The sequence below is a fragment of the Vigna unguiculata genome, chromosome 7, assembly GCF_004118075.2.
Source record: "Vigna unguiculata cultivar IT97K-499-35 chromosome 7, ASM411807v1, whole genome shotgun sequence".
Classification (NCBI taxonomy): domain Eukaryota; kingdom Viridiplantae; phylum Streptophyta; class Magnoliopsida; order Fabales; family Fabaceae; genus Vigna; species Vigna unguiculata.
In genome coordinates this window covers 6,714,833-6,739,222 of record NC_040285.1, presented here as the reverse complement: position 1 = coordinate 6,739,222, position 24,390 = coordinate 6,714,833, and the positions used below count along the sequence as shown (strand labels likewise).

Here is a 24,390-nt window from a genome sequence, read left to right as displayed (position 1 = left end):
TAACCCAAAACAATATCAAAATTAAACCCTTTTTACAATATCAAAATTTGAATATTCTAATTATAATCTTAATTGATGATTTCTACATCTTGATCATTACTCTGCACTTTAGAGGAGCAAAATTCTTCAAAACTATAATCATGTAATGATGTGGAGTCTTTCTTAAGCTCTTTGGAAAATTCTAACTTTGAAGCAATTTTAAGGAAAACTCTGCACAAATAGAATTATTTCTTCCTTGGCCACCAAACCCCTCCTAAAAAAAACACTAACATTTACATCTGGGGCATTCTTATCCTTTCTCTCCATGTGCAGTACCCTTGCCAACAACTGCAGTTATCTATTCTATCATTATACAAATCTGGGCCCGTCATTGGGAAAAGAAGCCACAAGAAGCCCAGGAATCCTATTATGAATGTTACACTTACAATCCCTGAAAAAGAAACAGAAACAAATGAATAAGTCCAAAACCACATTTATATGGAAATGAATAGTAAGCCATAGATCACTTTATCCAGAGTTCCACCACAAAATATGAGCAGACCATGAGTACAGTTTATCGTACTAACTAACACTGTTATCCTCCCTGGCCCCCTCTTTTTTATTTTAAATAAAATAAAATAAATCTTCCTGTACATGCACAATATACGTCTTACGAAGAGTGCGAGTTCTTAGTGTGTCAACATCAGATATTAGATCTAAAACTTCAGTAATATCAGAACCATATCTCAACTTTCATGCTAAAGAAACCTCAGTTAAAATAAACATACTTTCAATCACAGAACAGGCTTTTGCTTAAACTAAACATACTTTTACTCTTGATTGATTGTTGGTGTAGAACTTCAGCCAACCATGTCATGTTGTCACGTATGTACCGAACATTAAAAGTTAAAATTTTGTCTATTGAAAGTGAAATTTAAGTTGCCTCAATATTGATCTCACACAAAATTTAGTAACTAACAAGTAACATCAATTTCAGAAAGCTAAAAAATGGTAAGTTATGAAAATACTTTTCTACATTATAGTTCTCCATTCTTTGCTTCATATTTTAGTAAAGAATTCATGATGAGAAGAGATATAGAAGAATATTAATTAATAGTACAAAGTAAGTCATTACTAATAATTTAAAGTTTATAATTATACCTACAGTCAAAGTCCAACTGAAACTAAATTTCTAAGACTATCATAACTGCAGCACTTGTTTAACCTCTACATTATACTAAGCTCAGAATAACTCAAAGAAATGAAGGAAAAAATAAATTGAAAGAAAAGAGACTTGGAATGAAAAAAAAAAGGGCGGGAAAGAGAGAATAGTAAATAATAGAGTAGTTTGCAATTTACTATTATAACCATAGAAGTCACATTTGCAATTTACTTCAATAAGCAACTTACTACTTCTCTGCGAATACAATACAGGCAGTCCCATAAAATTACAAAATATGTGCGCCACTAAAGGAGCTACAAGGTGTCCTGAAAAACATCAGCCAGAAACAAATATGAGACAGAAAAAAGGAAGAATAGGCCACCCTAAAACCCTATACGTTGGCTCCTCATTAAAACAGAACTAATCCCCAAAAATAACTTACTAGAATGTATCCAATTCCAAAAAATAACTATATCTTTTACTGCTAAGAAGGCTAAATGAACAGCGTGAATATAATGATACCAAGTCATAGTAATATAATTTCATGATGTCTTTCCAATCATGTTAACCTCAACCCACAACAGAGAAACTCTCTGTACATTAAGGCAAGTGCATTACGTTACATTTGTCCAACCAATATTTGGTTCAGTTACTATAGCTTCATCTTTTAGATGTTGGCCTCCATAGTTTCATTCTGTTAAGGTTTTGGTCTCTCTGGTATACCAAACATTAGTCTCAATTGTTGTATGACTTGTCTCTCGAAGAATGTGTGGTTTTATGTTGTTAGTGGCTGGGACAAAACCCTAATAAATCAAACTACAGGGACTAAAAATCAAACTATTATAGGAATCAAACTATTATAGCGACAGATACTAATAAAGGGATCAAAAAGGTATTTAAACCTTATAAAAAGGATTCACTGTATTTTAAACTTAAAGTGAATTCACTGTCCGGAATAAAGGGTAAATTTGAGTCATTTCCCTCATAGTCATTATCCGTTCAATTCGTCAGCAATCTTGAATGTATCTAAATTTGAGTTTCAGAAGCGCATTCTATCATCAATAATACCAGTCAGACCAAATATATTAAAGCCACATACCAGTTCTAATGAAAAGAAAAGATGCATATGACCCAAAGACAACAGTGTAGCCAAGCTGGAGACCTGTAACAAAGTTTATTTTGCAGTGAGAATATCATACAAAAATACTAAGTTGAGATTCTTTGAAATGCCCCAAAATCTTAAATGCTCTATAACAGATACAGCGACTTAGCCAGTGTGACTTTAATATAACAAATCCAGGGGCTGATGAATAACATAAACATCCATACCTATAATCACAACAGCCTTCATTATTCTGTAATTTTGCTTGGCGTAAATCTCCACAAAATGATTTAAATGTGCTGCAAACCAATAATGCAGTAAAATTTCTCAATAAGCCTTGCATTTGAAAAGGACAATAATATCTGCTAATTATTTTCTTCAATCTACAGGCAAATGAAAATTTGCTGAATATTGTAAGGCAATATATCTCACTGTTAAAACATTTATCTCCTATGTGAAACATGCATTAGTTTCACTCAAGTGCATACCAAAACTGTTTCTGTGGGTAACTGCTGAATAGGTTTGTGCACGTCATAGTATGAATGACGGACAGAATTTTATCCACTGTATTTCCTTTTCTTAGGGTACATGTAATCTTTACGATTAGTAGTTAATAATTATCCATGTACTTTGTGTAAAATATAAAGGCACAAGTTATTTTGCTCATATAGTCTAATTAAATGAGACAGTTAAAACATTGTCTGCCTAATTCATTAGAGAAATGCTACCCTGCTAAAAAAGGTACAAAGAAATCTCTTACATAAAGAAGCAAACACATACACAAATGTTTCTCAGCTTACAACCATAAAATAAATTTATTGAGTCCCTTCAAAAGTCTTCCAAACAACAGCAGCAATGGTACATTGGTGTTATATAGGATAGCACATTGGTGTTAAATATGATCAATTTTATATAAATAACCCAATCATATATAAGTTGATAAAAGCATAAGTTCTTAAAGTGAAAACATTTAAAAAAGAGCTAATTTCCTCACATAGTTTGTGATAGGGTCCAAAAAGTAAATGGGCCCAGCGAGCCTCTAGCCCATGAAATGAAGCACGTTTCAAAATGGGGAAGGGTATATGTGAAAAATAAGAGCAGGGGTAATGACATGGTCTGATTAGAATAGTGGTTAGTTAGAGGAGAGAGAGAGGAGGAATTTTTTCTGTTATTAGTATCAGGTGTGGAGAGAAGGGGAGGGGGGTCTTTGTTGTCTGGTTGAATAGAGAATCTTGTTGGTTGCTCTGGAGGAGCCTAGCTCTCGGCAAATGATTGGTTATCTTGCTGTATTTTCCTTTTTTGCGAATAAATCTTAGAGATGTCGTATATTTCAGTCATTTATCTCTTTTGTGGCTTGTTCTAGGTGTGGATCTGTATCAGTTTGAGACCTAAAAAGAGTCAATGTGGGGTTAATATAGGGTAAAAAATACATTGATTTCAAACCTATTAACTGGCTTCATGACTCAATAATTTATTTGAATTTACACGAGTGTGAATAGCTTATGAGTTTACTTAGAAAAGAACGAGTTCAATCATTTCATCTACTTAAGATCATAAACTCATGAGAGTGTAAGACTTAACTCAAGAGTTTGACAACCTTGGTTGCACTACTATGGACTATTGATGACTTCTCTTAAAACATCTTTGAATATTAAAAGACAACAGATATTCATTTACATGTGAGATTAGATAATTCTAATCTATAGCCTTAACAATCTTAAACATCTCCTAGAATTGGCATATAAATACTTACCCAAGCTGAAGAAAATAGGGCAAAGAAGTGTAACACTGTATGTTTTAAATCCTCCACACAGAAGTAAAGGTATCATGCATGCCCTAAACACCAACTCCTCCGTAAGGGGTGCCTGTTAGGTATACCATAACAAATCATTCACGTAATGCATGTGAGATACGAAACTGATCCTATAAAACGCACATCACCTAAGCTGTTTTCACAAGTTACCAAACTAAACTATTTGCTTCAGTGCTTTCAGTTTCTCATTGTAAGCACAGGGGAAAAATAGCTACAAGCTCAGTGGCTTGTTGGAAGTATAAGGATCATGAACAATGATGACAGTGGTACTAACCACAACATACTTTCGCCACACCAAAATATTTGACGAAATCTCAGATAACCAGTCCAGAAACTGCTGTAAGGCAATTTTGTAATAATCAAAGGAAAGGGCATCCCCAGAACTTGCGTGCTGCCTCCAAGAAGCCAGTAACAGAAGACACTTGTCAAATATAGACCCAGCATACATTAGGGAGGTCAAGCAAAGAGGAAGAATCACTGCTTGCCACTGTTTCATACAGAAAATCACGTTTCAGAAAGAAAATTCAGCAATGACCCTTTTTCCAAATCTGCATAAGGTAGCAAGAAATACAACTTGACATCACCACACAAGATAAAATGCTCATTCATCCCTCAATTGAACCAGCGAATCTCATACACATTACTCACAATATGGTCCCTCCGGATGCCAAATACACCAACAATGTGATGCAGTTCCTTAGTTTGCACCTGAACACATAGTAAAATAAAGCCATAAATGATCACAAGACTAAACTCAAACATTGAGACCATCTAAGCTAATATCCCAAAATAACTATAAAATCCTCACCAATTTCAAAAAAGTGTACGACTAAACTTACATGTATTTTGGTATTCTAACTAAAACTGAATGAAGTTTCACCTAGTGAATCCCCATGATATGAATTTGCATAAAAAAAAAACATCAAAACTATAAAAGTGAAACTGTAAGTATAATTGGAAAACACCAACAGTATCTAAACAAATGCATGTAAGTTTTTTGGTTCCAAACATTATTTTCCTTCAACGGCAACGGCAATCCTTCCACTGTTTATAAGGGAATTATTTTAATACAAGACAGACCTCTTACTAAACTCTCCAGTTGCTAAATGCATTTATACATTCAAATAATACATTTATTTTCTACAGTTACAAAAATAAAATAAAAATAGTCTCTGCTTTAAAATATATTTTAGTCCCTTCAAGTATGCTTTTGTATCTATTTCAATCAAACTCAAGGACTAAAAATACTACAATGGCATGTATAAAGACTACCTATAAGGGAACTAAAAATGATAAGTGTAAGAACTAAAGGACAACAGGAAATAAAAGAGAACAATTTTAATGACAGGAACTAAAACTACAAGTAAAAAATTGTAGCCATAACCAAAATAAGGGAGTAAGAGACATCCATACAGGGAGAATGAGTACGGAGAGGAAAAGGGAGAGAATAGTCGAAACGATGGCGCACAGGAAGCGTCTAATCATGTAGGTTTCGAAAGAAGAAGGAGGCGGAAGACGGAGGAGGACGGTGGGAGCGTAGAGGATGGCGACGTAGAAGAGGGCCATTGCTATGCAAGCGATCAACGCCATTGCATTCAAAACAACACCTTCTTCCTCCATTGCGGAAGCTTACTGTTGCAGTTGCAGAAACCCTAAAGAGGAAGAGGGAAAAGGGGGCATAAAACAGGGTTTCTGGAAATTGGGAATCTCAGTCTCAATTCAATTTCAATTTGTTTAGGACTAGGTTGACTATCCGAGAACGGTTACTATATGTTCCTCCACTCAAAAAGCCGTCCAAGGATCAACTTCAAGCAAAGGTTACATTTTGGCCTTTTTTCTCTCTGTCAATTCTTAACTTTTTTTCGTAGTTGTTGAGGTTTGTTTCTGAGTTAATTTATTATTATTATTAATGAAGAATTTTTTTTATAATATAACTATTAATAAAGAAATTTTCTGTTCTCTAATTATATCTAGTTACACTTTATTTATTCATCCTCATGCATTTTTACATACACACATTTATATATAAGCATATTTACATTCTTCTCTGAATAAATGGTTTAAAATAATTTTTTATCTCTTCATAAGGAATCAAATACACGTTATGATATACACAAACTATTATTCCTTACAGTCTATTATTGCTGAGCAATTCTACTTAAAACATCACCCGCTATTGTATAACATAATCGTATAAACTAAAAATAACACAAATTATACAAATATGGCAAGCTAGTATTATTAAAAAATATCAAACACTCATCAAAATCAAAATTCACGTAATCACACCTTTTCACATATCTCATTCTTCATCTAATCAACATCGTTGATAAATTAAATTGTTTAATGATCATTAACAATTAATTTTACTTTCAGAAAATTAGTGCATTCAATAGATAGTAGATATTGCATCTATCATATTATCTTCACTCACACAAAGTTATATGCCATGAACAAAGTTCTTTTATATGAAAAGGTAAAATTTCTTACGACCTACTAGTTATGGTTATTTATCCGTCCACATTCTAAGTTATATAAATCTTCATAAACTCTCAACATGTAATATATGAATTCAATATCAGTATCATCAAAGTAATCTCTTATCAAATCATCATTCAATGCATAACTTAAAACTTTCAATATAATATTTTTTTGTTAAAAATAATTACATTCACATCACACAAATATCATAATATTAGATTATAACACATTTTTTGGATACTTAATCTTACACACACAAAAGTAATAAATTATGAGTACACCTCTGACTCTATTTAGTCACAAACACAATTTTCACTCAACAAGAGGATGATTTACCAAGTGAGTTTGTGAAAAGTATAATTTTATAATTTTATTATTATTTTCATTCCTTTACTCCTTTATTACTTTTAGTTTATATATATATATATATATATATATATATATATATATATATATATATATATATAAGATAAGATTTCTTTTATTATTATAGAGATAGGTTTACTTACATTCAAAGAGTTAAGTTGATCAATTGAAGCATCAGAGATGTTATTCACCTTACATTCGGCTCCTACAAACACTAATATTTATTGTTTAATCTTCTACCAAATAAGAGATTAATAATATTTATCTCCTTAATAAAAAAATAAATTGAAAATGATAATGTTGGTGCAAAAGAATATAATGAATAGAGGTTAAATTGAGTTTCTTAAAAAAACAAATCTTATACTTGACAAATTTCTTTTTAAAAACTGAAGATTTTATAAAAAAAATGTATTGAAAGGAAAATGAAATAACTTATACTGCATTTTTGGCATATATAATTATTTGACTTAACCAACCTTTTAAAATGATATTTTTGACTTTGATTTATGATATTGGCTTTTTTGGCGTTAATTGTAAAGTTTACTTACCTTTTATAGTTAGTTCCATTTTGATACTCTCTTTTACATATTCCACACTTAGAACCTCTAGAATCGGATTTCCACGTTTTTTAATTTGTTGGAAAGTCAAGAGGTAGAACTACAATTTTTTGTTTCGAGAGAAATACCATTTTGAACTTTAAGAGGCTAAAAAGTTTAATGTAATCGCGACTCTGAACTTAAATCTTCTTTTTTTGTTCACTTTTAGAATGTAACCTTAGGTTTTATTTCTTTTTATCAGTAAAAATAAATATAACTAAATAAAAAAAATTAATTGTCCCTATTCATGTATAAAAATTGTCAAAAAAGAAAAAGAAAAAATCTATTAATATATAACCTGTAAAATTTAAGAACTCCGAAACCTATATATATATATATATATATATATATATATATATATATATATATATATATATATATATATATATATATAAAGATTGTACACACTAAACTAGATATATACACCAGTTAAAAAATGAAAAAAGTTGTTTTTGGAACTTTATTTGTAGCGTAGGTCCATGTTTTGTGCTAGAGCAAAAAATATTTTAAAGCTAATATTGTTTTTATCCAAATACTTAAAATTATCGCTACCAACATACATCACCATATTATATTACATTTATTGTTTATTTCTGAACATTCAAATCGATTTAAGTGTATTTCAGGTATATCATAGATATATCATAGTATACTCATAAAATCTCCAACCATACATCACTCATGAAATTGTTAATGTTATATTTTTTTCTCATGACATTGTGATCAAAACTTCATACATGTACACATGCTCTTAGACTTAAATCACTTTACCCATTCCTGTAAATTCTATCCATTTTTTTACCATTTCAAATTTATTTTCTTTTGTACTTTACCAATTCAAAATCAATGCTGTTTTCTTTTCCAAGTCAAGTTTTTCTTTCAATTTTCCTATTTTGTGATTCTTACAATCTTCCTTTCTTTTAATTTTCGTTTGTTTTCAATCTTGCTCTATATTGTTATTGGAATTTTATTTCTTTATTTCGGTTCACATTGTTTCTTGTCCTGAAATTATGATTCTTATAATTGAATATGGATAGCTATTCTTTTCCAACAAGTTCAAGACTCAAAAATTGTAGTGAACAAGGTATAAATTTCTTTTACATTCTTGGTTCATTTTATTTACCTTCAAGATACCGATTGCATTTTAATTAAATTAAGAACTTAGAACGTTAATATTGAACATGCTTAAACACCAAAGTAAACTCACTATAGATTGATCTTTTTCGATGAGAATTATACTACGTGATTTTAGTTATATTTTTTAATGAAATTCTCATAGAATATGATTGTGTTCTTTATTTTTTTTGTTCGAATTAATGTCTCGCACGGTTGAAGTTGGGATCAATTCTAAATATGATATATACAATATTTGTTTCTCTTTAATGGGTGCTTTCAAATATTTTTTGTTCTACGTTTTAATTTTCATAAATGCCTAAAGGTTTGAAAAATCTTCCTCCTCACTCTCGTGTGTGCTTCTATTTTGGACTCCTTATTATGTTTTTGTTTGCTTGTTTGGGCTACTACTGGCCCATCGATTACACACACCACTGGGTTCATAATCATTTTCCCTCCATCGTTATTCTAAATCTGAAGAAACAACATCCTGAATCAATTGTTTAACTATCACTGCTCAAATCACCCACTTATTAGTTTTCATTACTAAAAAAATTATATTTCTTGCTAATTTTTTTTTAATTTTTTTTTCAGAAAATATTTGCAAATTTTGCTATAAAAAAAATTATAGAAAATTATTGTAAATTATTTTGCAAAATATTTTGTATAAATTATTTTTTACAACAAACTTTGTAGAAAATACTTACAAATTTAAAAATTTTATAGAAAATAATTATCTACAAAAAATTATCTGTCAATTAAGATTTTTAGAAAAAGTTGTAGAAAAAAATATTTTTTTGCAAATTTTTTAAACAAATTTACAATAAAATTCTTATGTAATATAAAAATTTTTAGTCATGTTTGGATCTAGTGTTTGCTTTGTTCAGTTAATTTATTTTTATTTGGTAAATATAAAAAGCATGTTCCAAAACTCAATCACGAACATGGTAAAAATTAGTAATTTTAGCCAAAATTAAAATCGAAAATAAATTTCACACCACTAGATAAGTTATTTAACATTTGATATATAGATTTATGGACAATAATATTTTGACACCCAAAAACTTTTAACACTCATTTAATATTATTATTTACCATATATTTTTTTTCAAATGCAAAAGTTCACATTTTTATGATATTTTACTTGTGAAATGATTGTTTTGGTGTGAAAGAATTATTTTCCTAGATAGATTGAGTCCACATTGGGATTGTGAATGTGAATGTGACCTGCTTATACTTTTAGAAATGACAAAGCTTGAATACGAGTTTGGTGACTTGTGTGTTGGTTGGTATTCGTACTAATGTTTTATGTTCCGTCTTCTCATTGCTACTTCATTACTTTCTAACTAAGATGATGGCATCATTTTTCCATTCTGTTGGGTAGGTACCTCTACGTTTGACTCATATCATATGATTTTGGTGAAACTCAATAAAATATAAGTCAACAGCATGAGCGTTGAATTATGGTGGAGCAGCTTTCATTCTTTCATCCTTTTTGACCCTTTCACATTTGTTGGGGAGCGTTATACTTGCCACCATCCACCTCAACATCTTCCAAATTTCCACTATATATATAACCATGTTGTGTTGTAGCATTCCCTATCATGCAACAACACAAACAAGACCATGACAACTTCTTCACTTAGAAAACATCATGGAAAAGTTTCCCAAGATTCTGAACCGGAAGAGGAAGAGGATCTGTTTGAGATTGATCTTGAGGCTGTGAACTGCGTTTCGCCACCTCGTTTCTGGGAAAGTTGCTGCTACACTTCCACCGAGAACGTTGCACTTTTGGCCAATTGTTTGCTGCCAAAATCTGATGTCTCAAGTGCTGTTCCAGCGGTGTGTTCTTCTGCAGGGAACACCAATGTTGTGTTGATTGCAGAGCCCACATCGTTGGGGGAGTATCTTAGGCTACCGTTCTTGGGGATTATACACCAGAAAATGGAACCCAAGTTTCATTTCCAGTTTCAGCGTTAGTTGGTGACTTGTAATATCTGATTACAAGTTTTTATATTTAATTACACACATTTTGTTTAAAGGAGAGGAAAATATCTAATTACCTGTTTTTTTCAATACTTTTTCTTCCTTAATTTTCCCAAAGAGAAACTACTGTTTGTGCAAAAAAAGGTTGTTTCTACAAATGTTGTATCAGACATAGTATTTGTTTCCTTCTGTAATAATCTATAGTTTCTTTGTCTGTGGTTGGATTTAACATCACAATTAAACTTGAACATCTAAATATAGTTTTGAATATGTATTATGGGTATGGACTCCAACCTGCCCCCAACTTAGAAGGAGAAAATAAGAATAACTGGATTTGGGTTTTTATCTTCTTAAAGGTGGGAGATGGTGACGGGTGTTCTACCCTTTTTCTTATTCATCTATGCTCTGCCTTAGCTTGATATTTCTTTCTTTCTCTCTCATATGCTTTTCCTCTCCTATATGCTTTAAATTTTATATCCTTTCATCTTTCTCTGTTTTAATCGTACACATCACTAAAAAAAACTCATATTTTTTATAAATTTTGTTTTGAAATTTTTTTCGTAGAAAACACTTATAAATTTTGTTGTGAAAAAAAAAATTTATAAGAAATTGCTACCAATTTTCTTGCAAAATATTTTGTATAAAACACTTTATGCAACAGATTTTGTAGGAAATACTTGCAAATTTTATAATTTTGTAGAAAATGATTACCTACGAAGGAATTATCTGTCAATTAAAATTTTTAGAAAAATTGGTAGAAAATAGTCTTTTCTTGCAAATTTCAAATTTTTTTAACAAATTTGCAAGAAAAATTTCATGTAATATGAGAATTTATAGTAATTAAAAAATGACCCTAGTCCAATAGAGGATAACTTATCATGCTTCATTCCCAATATAACTTGTTTTTCTCTTAAAGAGATTTTACATTTGTTCTCGATAACTATTGGGTGATACTCTTTATCACACAAATTAAACAAACACGTTAGTAATTCGCAAATAATTTCAATGTCTAATAACATTTATAAAACATGTAAAGTCTTAGTAAAAATATGAGTAGTCCTTGATGATCTATCTTAACAAATTGTAGTCAAGAACATTAATTACTGGATATAATCCAAGTGCTACCTTATCTTAATATCTTTACCTCCATATACTATTTTACCCATAAGAATTGAGATCAACAACTTGTCAAAATACCATGTACTCGACATCTTTGGTAGATAGAGCTATGAAGTTTTGTTTCTTGATTGACCATGATATCATGTAGGATCCAATAAATTGACCTCCTTCACTTGTGCTCTTTCTATCAACTTTTTCTTTAGTATAGTCTACATTTAGGTGGCCTTCCAAATACATGAGACTCATATTTCTCTTATAAAACAAACATAAAGTTGTGTAAAGAAGAGAAAAAGAAGAAAACATCATTTAATGTTGGATGAAGCACATTTAATGTTTCTCAATTATCAAAACTTGACAAATGAAAGAAGAAGACATTCAAAATAAGTTCAAAGTCTCTCAATGACAAGGGATTGCAATAGTTATTTCTTCGTGAGCCTATTTAAAGACAATCCTTACAACCGAGATCGCGGCGGGACGACGAAAATAATTTAAAAAAAATATAGGAGTCGCCATCATAGTTTATTATGGAAAACTATAGAAAAACCTTAAAAAAGAATGGTCGTCGAAACCAAATTTGGGTTCGGGAGTCGGTTACGTGGGAAGAGTATTAGTACCCTACAACGCCCATCTTAAGACCCAAAAAATCAAACAAAATAAAAAACACATACACAAATAATAAAGATTAAAAATAAAATACTTTTTTTACTTTTTTGGCCCGACGAGGATTGTACCTCGCTCCTACGTATTTCCATTTGGAAAATCAAACATAACGTAGTTCTTTATACAAATATTTGTTGTTTGATATTTTTTTTTAATTTTAGATTTATATACATATATATATATATATATATATATTATTAATATCAAGAGAACCCGAGATTCTACATGATAAAAGATCTAGTTATCAAACAAATCCCAGACTTACATGATATTAAAAATAATTTTTATTTTTTATTTTTATTATTTTTTTTTAAGAAAAAAGAATTAAAAGCCTACAAAGGAGTGTTTTGATTACCAAGCAAGTCCAAGACTTGACATAATATGCAATACTTATATCAAAAAAATAATATTATTTTTTATTTATTTATTTATTATTATTTTTTTAAAGAGAACTAAAGCCAACGAAAAAAACCTTTTTAATTACCAAGATAATGACATTTCAAATAGAAGGAAAGAGAAGGGTTGAGCACATCAATGACAAACTCAAACCCAAAATCATCTAACATCCAGACTCCCAAACCCCAAACACATTAGTCATACAACATGTCAATCGATCATACATTTGATATTATAAGAGAATTTAAGAAGTACATGAATAACATTAGGAGCAAAGATATATATATATATATATATATATATATATATATATATATATATATATATATATATATATATATATATATATATATATATATATATATATATATATATATATATATATATATATAACAAAACAAATACATTTACCCGGACGAAATTGGGTGTTGACAAATAAAAACCATTATATATGCAAGTGTTTAATCTCTTCTACTTTTTCTCTATTTCCTAAAAAGCTTTGTAATAACACTATATTTTGCTCATTCTAGCTAAGTAGAGAAAGAACATGTAAATCTTCTACCCTAGCAAGTTTAAACTATGATCTTTTGATCACAAGGACATTGTATTTGTCTTAATCCAGGAGTGACAATACTTGTATTGAGCTAGATGTGGCTTGGAGAAAGAATACTTTGGTTGAGCCATGAGTGGCTTGTTGAAAGACTACTCGATTTAAGTCCGGAGTGACTTATTGAGAGGATACTTGGGCTAAGCCAAAAATGGTGCTAAAGAATTATGTCAAAAAGTTTCTAAAGAAGTTCAAGTTGGATGATGCTAAATAGATTGACCCATGCATCCTACAACATCTCTTGGTCTTGAGAAATAATCTAATAATGTAAATAACACATTGTATAGCAACATGATCTGGTCTCTCGTGTGTCTAACAACATGTACACAAAATATTGTATTTAATCTGTGTACTCATTTTGAAGAGAAACTAGGAGAAATATATCTTATAGTTGTTAAAATAATTTTTCATTATTTAAAACACACTACTAATCTTTGTTTGTGTTTTAAAGGATGAGAAAATTTTAAATTACAAGGATCTTGTGATGTTGGTTACACACTAGTAGAGGTTGCCACTTCATTGGTTGAAACCTAGAGCCTTTGGCTGATAAGAAGTAAGGAGCAATAGTTCTATCTACAGTTGAAACTGAGTACATATATGCTACTAGTTGTTACTTCCAACTACTATGGACCGAGAATTAACTAGAAGATTAAAACAACCTTCAAAATATTTTAGAATTAGAAAATTATGTATATCATTCTTCATATGTTTCATAGAAGAACTACTTGTGAACCTTACATATCCTATAATAGGGTGCACCGCAATTTGTAATGAAATACTATAAGTTACAATTTCTCATCCTCCAACTCATTCAACTAGTATAAGTTACAACAACTAGTCATATGAGATTCAATAAGACGAGACTTAATAAAAACAATTAAATGAGTTATAGACAACCATTGCAAATATGAAAAAATGTCATGTAGTAAGGATTAAATATGTACAACGGTTTGACATTCAAAGAAATGTTGAAGGGACTCCTCTTTATCTTTATAAGGAGAACACATGGAGCATAAATTCAACCCTCTAAAGTGAATAAAAGTTTATTTTATGTTATTTTGAACACTGATATCAAAGTTACGAAATAAGTTTGTTTTGAAATACGCAAAAAATTCAAAGTTTTTTTTAGTAACATCCTAATGAGGTGTTTCAAAGTGGCTAGCCAAATTTGGAATTTGTGTGACATTGGAATTGGAGTATTGTTAGTACCTTATAATAAAAGTAGGATTATTTCCTTGGATTTAAAACATTAGGGCTTAGTTCTATAGGTAATTATGTCTGAAGGATTGTGTGAGTGTCTAGAAATTAGATATCGCTTTATATCAATATTTAATAAAAGGTTTATTCTCGAAAAAAATTGTGTAATTTTTATATCGCCAAAACAGAAGTCCCTCCTGCTTTTTCCTCGTTAGTAATCAGAATCATTTTCCCCTTTTCAGTTTCTTAACACAAACACCATCATTATCCAAATTCATTCAATTTTTTCTTACTTTTCAACAATCATACTTTAACGATGACCAACTAGGTCTTATTCGGGGGCTCCTTTGGTTCCATGTGTCAGATTTAGCCATCAAATATGCAATGGTTAATCCAATCAATTCCTAGTGTAAGACCCGCAGAATTTAAGACCCACGGAATTGTGGCTCGGGTTGGCGAGTGTGTCGGTGTGAATGTGCTGGTTGTGGCCAGTACGGATGGGTCCAGAGGGATTGCCCTCCTCAGTGGTTGCTGACGAGTTTGGTAGTCCTAGGACGTTACGGACTATGTTCGTATTTGGGAACTCCACCTGGCGTTACGGTGTGTGATCCGTAGCATGTTTTCGCACGTGCTTTATCGGTGTGGCTGATAAGTGTTGCAGCAAGGCACCTAAAGATACTCATTAGAAGATATAGAACACTGCTTACATGGTTGTGGCCATGAGAAGAACTCAAACGAGGTTTCCTGATGTACTTGTTATGCATGGTGGTGGCCATGTGGAGGGAAGGTAACGTGACTTCCATTAAGTGCATCAGTGCACATGGTGGTGGCCATGTGATGGAAATAGAGTAAGATTCTGTGGAAAGAGAAAGGATACCTGATAGGGTTGTGGCCAAGCAGTATAAAGAAGAATTGTGTTGTTGTTATACTATTTGTATTGGTTAACATGTATATGCATATGTAATATATATATTTTGTATGATTTAACTGTTAGCTCACCCTATCTGCTTGTGTTTGGCGATGATCGTGTACGTGGTACACGTGAGCAGGTGATGATGCAGGTGGAGCTGGTGAGACTTAGCTGCGGAGAGGGGCTGTTTATGGGGATTTTTATGTTCATGTTTTTGTCACTCTATTTTAACATATGATGTAAAGGCTCATGGCCTACTTGATTAAACTCACACTTTTGTATGTATGGACTTAATGGTGGTTTTAATGAAGTTTTTACTTTCCCGTGTTTTGGAAAATGAGGCATTATTAATGAATGAGTTTTTACATAAATGATGCTGATGTAATATTTTGTTTTATTTTTGTTAAATCCGTAATATCTGCTAGGGATGTTACACCTAGCCCCTTGTTAGGTTTCATGACATATTTTCATCCAAGTGCACCAAAAAATTGTTTGGACAATATTTGTGTCAAATATATAGCGCAATTTTCCTTTTCCGATTGGAATTTGGTTTTCAGAAAACAAAATTCTTAACTATAATTAAGAGAAATTTGATTGAAAATGAGTTATTGATTTTTAAAGAACTGAATTCTAACATATTTTAATCTTTCTCTTTTTCATTTAAAATAAGATATTTTTGAAAACAAATAATTGCAAAAAATTATAAAGTTTAGAATTTAGTTTTTCGAAAATTAGGTTTTTTTAAAACCAAATTCAGTCTGAAAAAAGAACAAAAACATTTTACGTGTAAATATTCGACACAATATATTATCTGTTTCGGGTGTAGGGACCAAGAACCTACTAAGAACCTCTTCAATTTTACTCTCTTCTTGAAATCTCCTCTCTTCACAACTGCAATAGCTTCTCCTCCAAGAAATCTACCTCCTCACTCGATCGGTTAAACAGACGATCAGGGTACCTGTCTAAAAGGCTTCAATGCTTAAGTCAGTTGATGGGCCAATCGGTGTATAAGTGTAACTGCAGTAATAAATGCGAAATTAAGATCCTCACCAACCTACCTTTGGGCCCTATTTATAGTTTCTGGTGTGGGCCTGGGATTAGGGTTCCTGAATCACGGCCCAATGATCCTCTAATCAAAATTACTGACTTGTTTAACGTTAATTAATCCAGCTGGCTGGCCTCGTTTGGCCGGTCGACCGATAGCCGCTTGACTAGGCTGGTTATCTTATGATTTTAACAACCTTAAGTGAATAATTAATCTATACGGCCGATCGACTGATGGTCACATGTAAGGCGCTACATGAACCACCTATGAGACTGATCGACCGATGGATTTCCATGGGTTGATGCGCGATCGACCTGGGAACCGATCAATCGATTATCCTTTACAAGTTAAGGCGATGTTCGTGTGTGGGACCGAGCGACCGATGGTCCTTTACGAGGTAACGAGTGGTTTGTCTGTGAGACCGATCGACCGAGGGTCCCTTACAGAGTAACGCGTAATTTATGCGTAGGACCGATCGACCGATGGTCCCTTTTTGGGGTAGCGTGTGATTTGTTTGTGGGGTCGATCGACCGATGGTACTATATAATTCATCTGTGGGACCGTTCGACCGGTGGACCTGTTTTATATACGAGCCCTCCCAGCCTTGTTCGATGGACCAGAGGACTGCACGTGGCCAATGGCCCGATGGGACATACAGTACATTATCCAAGTAACTTTAGAATGAAAGTATTATTTATGTTGGAAGTCCTACATAATTATTAGATATAAGACCAAATTATATTACAAAAGTGAGTCTAAACTTCATTTTATAAGTCAGATTTGCAAGACTGAATTAGACTTAAGTCTACATCTTAACATGGTATCAGAGTCATGAGTTAGAATCCGTCCTAACAAAATCTGTTATTTGTTGGACTTATTGTTCCAAATATTATCATATCACACTTTAGTATATAGTCTCATACTCGATATGTATATTCTTCAGCTTGAGGAAAGTGTGTTGAAAGTTCCACATCGATTTATAAGGTCAATTTTTAATATATAAGTGAATATAAACATTAACTTACAAGCTCATATGTAAGATTGAGTCAAGGCTGACTCAAGGGTAAAACATTAACTTCATGCCTCCAAAAATAAAGGTCTACTAAATTTTATATTTAACGAGTTAAAATCTTTTTTCAATAAATTATATAATCAATTTTGATTCTATTATTCCTTTATCTTTGAGTGACTTTGATTCTATTTTTTTCTTTTGTTTATATATTTGCATTTCAATTTTCATTTTATTTTCTCTTTTTATCTCTATACGACTTCAATTTTGATTATATTTTCTTCTTTTATCTCTTTGTGACTTTTTTTGATTTTATTTTCTTCTTTTATATTTATGTGACTTCTTATATATTGATTCCACTCATTGCATCTCCTAGTTTTCTTCTATTCTGGAGTTTTTCTTTTGAGAATTTTGACATATTTCATTCATTGAATTTCATATTGTGCGTGATTGTGCGTGTATACCAATCTTTTTATTTTCTGGTTAGTTTGTTTTTCTCTCTATTTGTGTTGATGTTATTTTTATTTTATTTAATGAATTTGTAGTAGGATTATAAATCTATTTCTTTTGCTTGATTTTATTTAGGGATTAAGGTTTAGGGTTTTAGTTAAGAAGAACAATATTTTTTAAATTATTTTTATTAATGATTAATATCAAAATAAACTTTGCAGGTTTATGAAAAAGTTGAGACTTGAAAAAAAAGAAAGACACCTGAGATTTCAAAATACTCAAAGTCTATGATTGAGTATATTTTCTTGACAAGTAAAACCAAGTTTTTATTGTTTTAACTTATTCTTTTTATATACTTATTTTTAGTAGTGTTTTATATATTATAATTTTTTTTCATATAAAAATATATAAATATATAAATATATCAACTAGAAAATTTGAATCAGGCTATTCAAAAGTCCAAAAAAAAAGAAAAATTGAGACTTTTATTGAATCACAAAAAACTATGAATAAATTTATAAAAGTATATAAGAAAAATGAATTAGAAGATATAAGTGAGTGCTCTTTGAATGAACTAGATAATAACAATATAGATAAATGGGAAAGCAACAATAACGAGACAAATGTGGTTAGATATGATGATAAATCTCATCTCAAACTCATGATAACTATTAAAAATATATAAAAAGATTAAACGGATTAGTTTTATTATCTATTAAAATAAAAATGTTAATGAAATTATAATTTTGAAAATTCAATAAATTATTTTGTATTAAAAAAGTTTAAAAAATTAATTTTAAATAAAAAAATATTACTTTTAAATTTGTTTTAAGTCTTCCAAATTTTTGAATAGTCTCTTGATTGAATTAGCTATAAAGTCGACCATAAAGTCGAGCCTTAACAATTCAAGTGAAAAGATGGTTTCCCGTAGAGATATTCATCCAAAAACTGGGTTCTGTTGGTTTGAATTTTACACATGCACAGAAATTTAGAAAAAAAAAAATGGGAAGAATCTGGTAACAGAAGCCGGAGATAATGTGGAGTTAGGGTAAAAAAGTTAAAACGTAGGTTTGCCAATTTCATAGGAATTTCACAATGTTTATATATTTTAGTTTGGTGTTGGTGAATAAAGTAGAGTATGCAGCTAGCAATGTAGGGTTATGAAAAAAGCAATGGAAAAGGTAGTGAAGTGGGAAAATATATCACTTTTTTTAACTGGTTTGCCTAGAAAGTAGCATGTGTGAGTATAAAAATGAGCTCACTCCGCAGTTTCGCCTTCTATCCCTACCTTTCCATGCCTCAGCTCAAGGTAGTGTGCTGAAGAGACATAAGAAAGACACTTCTTCAATTCCTTTATTTTATATATCAAGCTAAGGAATTTATAAAGATCACTGCTTCCTTGCCCAAGCATTTGTTTTCTATATTTACTCTACAACCACACTAAATTACTATTTTACAACAATATAATATTCTATTAAAAAATACTTATACAATGCATGTTATTTATTATGAAATTATTCTAATCCAATTGCAGGAAATTGTTTTGATATTTTAAATGACTTTTTTATTGAATTATTTATACTATTCGATATATTCTAACTTAAATATCAGTTTAAAATATCGTTTAACACAAAAAAAATTAACATCATTGATTTAAAAGAATTATATCTATTTATTTTAAAATTTGAATACTAAAATGTATCAAAATTTAAAATAATAACAAAATTTAATTTTATATCAAAATTTAATAACTAAAATTATATTTAATCTTTGAGATCTGGTAAAGATTTTGCAATTTATTGTTTATTTATTTTTAATTTATTTGATTGTTGTATGATATATTTTTTTTCATTTTCTTTTCACTTATTATTGAAAAACTCGGTATTGTATACTCATGTTATGTTATAGGTGGTGAGAGTCGTCTTTGTATTTATAATGAAATATCTCCTTTTAAGTTTTTTTATAAAATCACAAATATATAAGTTCTAGTTTCATATCATATTTCTATGCTTTTACAAAGGAAATGTATGAAGGAGACTATACACATAAATTTAGGTTATTGTTACTGCTGACGACCCTGACCCCTTCTATGAACATATGTCATAGGTCTAAGTCTAAGATATTTTTGCCTAGAAGCCTGACTATGTGTAGAATTTCTGCCACAATGTATGGATGCTCCTTTTGTTTTACCCCTATCTAATAAACACATTCAAAAATACATTAAAATTAAAATTAATTACAAATAGAAATTACGACACAACATAAAAACATTAACAAAAAGACGTAAGAAATAAAATAAAAAACATAAATAAATTATTTCAAACATCTTCAAAACAATAAAATTTTAAATAAAAAATAAAAAATAAAATTCATAGAACCGACTATAACGAAATGTCGACAGAAATCCCAACTACATGACAAATTAAATAACTAAAATAATCATCTAAATTATTAAAATATTATTAAATAACATTCTAATATTTAAATATCAAATTGTCAACATGTATATTTAAAAATAATAAATAATTATGATACAAATAATAAAAAACAATAAAGAATTATTAACTCATGCATTAAATGAATTGAATTCAGTTTAATCTATATTTAAAAAATTAGAATTTTTTTATTCAACCCTATTCAAACTTATTTCAGGTTAACTCATGGATTGGACCATTTTGACATTTGTATAGTGTAGTTTGGAATTGTCTCTATGGTTCATATTCCTCCATGTACCATATCTAAATTCCAGAATTTCCTTCCACAATACTCCACCCTCTCTTCCTAGCCGCCACTTCCACCTTCTTTGGTTTAGCAAAAAAATACAGGAACAAAAACTGAATAATTAATATTGGTCTTCAAAAAAATTAAAGGCACCATACTTTTAAAGCAGTGGCGAAACCATAAATAATATTTTCAAAATGTATTAATAAATATTTATTTATATAAATTATAATTAAAATTTACTTTTTAGAATATCAAATATATAAAAAAAAAAAATCGGAGCTGAAGCACTTCACTCTCAACAAAAGCTCCTGTGCTGTTTGTTTCAAAGTTATAATGCTCTTCCTAAACTTTCTGAAAACCCTTTTTATTTGTCATGTTATATTTTTTTGTCTGTCATATATATATATATATATATATATATATATATATATATATATATATATATATATATATATATATATATATATATATATATATATATATATATATATATATATATATATTTGAGTCAAACAAATTAAAATTTAAACTTTGGAAGTGGATATTGCTATATACTTTTCATATAGGTTTACTTTTCTTCTCCATATATAGCTTAGTAAATATCTCTAGCCAACGTCAATTTAATCAGAGATTGCAGATCATTTATATAAATATTTTGCAAGTTATTAATTAATTAAGATTAGTCCCCTTTATAAAAAAATTTCACACTCTTTAATAATGGCCATGCTTAGTTGAAGTTGCTCATAATTGAGGTAGACACTAGACAGCATTTCATATTCCAATAAAAATTGACAAATAATTTGGCTTTTTGGAAGAAAAATTATTCAACCCTCTCGTACTATCTCATGTGCTTAAGGTTCTAGTGAATCTCTATGTGATTAATCAGTTAAACTTTTCAATTTATTATAAAAAATGAATAACAATTTCTCCTCCTTGCTAATCAAGATTCATTTCCTTGCCTATGATGAAAAAAAAAAAAAACTCACTTCTATTTAACAAGGAAACACAGTGAATTTAAACTCTAGGTTACACTTACAAATAAAAACTATTATTTCACTTTATTATAGCACCTCGTGTACTATATAGCCCACAACTTTATAAAAAGTTAAGCATGATGGACACATGCACATAGAGACTTTCTATATCCAATTATCTTCACCTTCAAAACAACTTCAAATACATATGGAATAGTATTGTAGTTCCCAACACCATTTATATATATGATTTTTCACCAAAAACATAAAAAGTTACACAACCATTTAAATTTTACCTGCGCCAGATTATTTTTCATTAAAAGAACTCAAGAGTTACTAAAAAAGAAAACATTTCTGCGAGCTATTTCAAGCGACACGATGGTTTAGAAGTGAAACTAGGCCCCTACGTGAAGATAACGTTATTGAGTACATTGGTTGCATTGCAGAAGTAGCCATATATATTAGCGTCTTCTAGCAGCAGTTTCCCTCTGTGCATTGAAGTAGACAGCAGCAACAGGGAGTCCAAGGTCGTTCTCGGATGAAAATTTTCGAGTGTTAAAGTTGTCCCTCGAAGAAGGTGGAGTAACACACTGCCTACGTTTTTGCTGGAACAGGACAAACACAAACCTGTGTATCCCTATGTTAGGCTTTGGCATTTCATAGCTAACCAACACATTCCCTACCCCAAAAAGAACGGAACAAAAACATGGATTAAGTATATTTCTGATCATACATTTTTTTTAGTACATCTTAAATAAATATAAAGTTACCAAATGAAGCATTTGTTGTGCCTGGTATGTCTGTCACCATCCTGCAAAAGGGCACAATTTCAGCTGAAACCTGAAAATTTCTTTGCTTTGATTTGCACAGTAGTGTGTGTGTGTGTGTATTTATCCACACACAGTAAAATTAGGTCTTTGGTTAGAACTTAGAACTTTTATAACCCTTCATGGAAAACCAATTTGGTGCATAGAATTGATTTTCAATGTCAAAATTTGATGTTTTAAAATATTTATAACTGTTTCAGAGTTTTTCCTTCTCTCAGTTTAGAATTGGTTTGGTTTTCAGGTAAATATATTATTCAGCCAATAAATGAAGAAAAATACAAACGGTTAATTTCAGGCAATATCTGTTAAAGTACCAGTGCAGATGTTCTCTCAGATAAGGGTCACTAGGTCCTGGGACATCAGGGTCTGTCATAATCTGCAAAGAGAAAAAGGAGACATTTATTTCAAATGATTGAAGGTTTTTTTTTCATGCCTACATGATTGAAGTTTTGAAAGAAATATATATAAAGTTCTTTTTTGTTCAATAAATAAAAGGAAATAAATATATATACCAGTGTAAAGAAGGATCTCAAATCTCCTCCACCAATCTCAACCCTGGGCCATGTGGTAACTGTGGAAGGAAAGAGTTCATGGCCATTGTAGACTTGCTTCTTACAGAATGTTACAGTCATTTTTATGGTTGGAGTGAAAGAATCAAGAACATCTCCTATCACTCTCCCAATAACCAGTGGATCTGTGGATACTCTTGCCATGGTTGCAGCAACAAGGTGAAGGAGGAAACAGAAGAATGGAAAAAAAAAAAACTAGAAAATATTGTTTGATAACTGGTGAAGAGAATGGAAGCATGAACTACATATTTATAGCCTCTTCAAGGCTACTATTAAGTAGGTTCTTCCTCTTCGAGGCTACTTTCACTGTAGTTTTTTCAATGTTTTTCATTTTGTTACCACCTTAATTAAAACGAAATGCATGCATTTACGTGAATAAACATAAATGAATAAATTGGTTTATTATTTTATTCAGACTCAGAGAGAAAGAGATAAAGTTATTCTTTTTTTCATTTTGTTCCTGTTTTACCTCTGCAAATTCTCACTATTTATAGTTTAATATATTATTATCGTTTCCCCCTCTTCTCCGCTACTCTAACCTACAGAAATGTTGCAAAGCACATTCTTTCACTTCCAACGATATCTTTCAAATACGTTGTTATATTTCCGTTAGAATTAAATTTGTAAAGAGATTTTCAATTTCAAGGATAACTTTATTTTAATATGGACAAAATATTTTACTTTAAACAAGTGAAAGTAGTTATGGTTAATGTGGTTGATAAATAGTCCTATCTATGATTCCAAGTACAACTTTTAAGTTTATGAGTATAAATAAAATTCTAGTATTGATATCTATATTTATCTCAATTATTGACTAAACTATTATTCCGGTTAAAAATAAATAATAAGACAAAGTCATCTAGGGTTTTGAGGATAAGCTTGAAGATTCGGTGTTTGGAAACTATAGTTATGAAGGTAGAAAAATTTAGATTTAGATGGTAACAAAATTATCTGTTTAGGTTTTGTTTAATTTTAATCCTCAGTATGATCAATATTTTTGCTTCAAAAATCATAGTTTAAAATAAATTGAATTAATTAATTGGGTTTCTTTTTTTTCTTTCTTTTTTTTGTATCTGACTCTTGTATATTAGCTTATTTATTAGTGTAACCATTGCATAAAGAAAAAAAAATTATCTCTAAATAAAAAGTAGATAAAACCTAAATAAAAATTCGAAACAAAATATTATTTTATTACTTATTGTTTAATCATCAGTGTTATTTATTACCAATGCGACAACACGAAGTGAGAAGTTGGTCAATATCCTTTTAACTAAAATTTTGAAAAAATCGAGTTAGACAAGATTT

General features: G+C 30.3%; 3 protein-coding genes across 3 annotated transcripts; 1 reads left to right on the top strand and 2 right to left on the bottom strand.

The window, feature by feature from the left end:
• Positions 1-5,911, bottom strand: LOC114192432 (CAAX prenyl protease 2). Its single transcript, XM_028082149.1, has 8 exons — positions 5,470-5,911; positions 4,705-4,764; positions 4,331-4,543; positions 3,997-4,108; positions 2,471-2,542; positions 2,241-2,303; positions 1,390-1,467; positions 1-430 (listed from the first exon to the last, which is right to left on the bottom strand). Exons 1-8 carry the CDS (start codon positions 5,674-5,676, stop codon positions 273-275), a joined length of 963 nt encoding a protein of 320 aa, XP_027937950.1. The 5' UTR covers positions 5,677-5,911; the 3' UTR covers positions 1-272.
• A 4,314-nt stretch (positions 5,912-10,225) lies between these two features.
• LOC114192610 lies at positions 10,226-10,953 on the top strand. The gene has a single exon (XM_028082390.1). It carries the CDS (start codon positions 10,239-10,241, stop codon positions 10,590-10,592), a length of 354 nt encoding a protein of 117 aa, XP_027938191.1. The 5' UTR covers positions 10,226-10,238; the 3' UTR covers positions 10,593-10,953.
• An 11,067-nt stretch (positions 10,954-22,020) lies between these two features.
• Positions 22,021-23,281, bottom strand: LOC114192774 (CEN-like protein 2). Its single transcript, XM_028082586.1, has 4 exons — positions 23,029-23,281; positions 22,831-22,892; positions 22,460-22,500; positions 22,021-22,368 (listed from the first exon to the last, which is right to left on the bottom strand). The coding sequence occupies exons 1-4, from the start codon at positions 23,227-23,229 to the stop codon at positions 22,151-22,153; spliced, it is 522 nt and encodes a 173-aa protein (XP_027938387.1). The 5' UTR covers positions 23,230-23,281; the 3' UTR covers positions 22,021-22,150.
• Positions 23,282-24,390: the final 1,109 nt, after the last annotated feature.

What these genes read in the sequence shown, in the direction of transcription:
- LOC114192432 (XM_028082149.1), bottom strand. Translation starts at nt 5,676, where the DNA reads ATGGAGGAAGAAGGTGTTGTTTTGAATGCAATGGCGTTGATCGCTTGC. An exon ending in TGTGGCGAAAGTATGTTGTG is followed by an intron (nt 4,109 to 4,330) that starts GTTAGTACCACT and finishes TATACCTAACAG; the next exon opens with GCACCCCTTACGGAGGAGTT. An exon ending in CCCTATTTTCTTCAGCTTGG is followed by an intron (nt 2,543 to 3,996) that starts GTAAGTATTTAT and finishes ATTGGTTTGCAG; the next exon opens with CACATTTAAATCATTTTGTG.
- LOC114192610 (XM_028082390.1), top strand. Translation starts at nt 10,239, where the DNA reads ATGACAACTTCTTCACTTAGAAAACATCATGGAAAAGTTTCCCAAGAT.
- LOC114192774 (XM_028082586.1), bottom strand. Translation starts at nt 23,229, where the DNA reads ATGGCAAGAGTATCCACAGATCCACTGGTTATTGGGAGAGTGATAGGA. An exon ending in TGAGATCCTTCTTTACACTG is followed by an intron (nt 22,893 to 23,028) that starts GTATATATATTT and finishes TTCTCTTTGCAG; the next exon opens with ATTATGACAGACCCTGATGT. An exon ending in CTGAGAGAACATCTGCACTG is followed by an intron (nt 22,501 to 22,830) that starts GTACTTTAACAG and finishes GCCCTTTTGCAG; the next exon opens with GATGGTGACAGACATACCAG.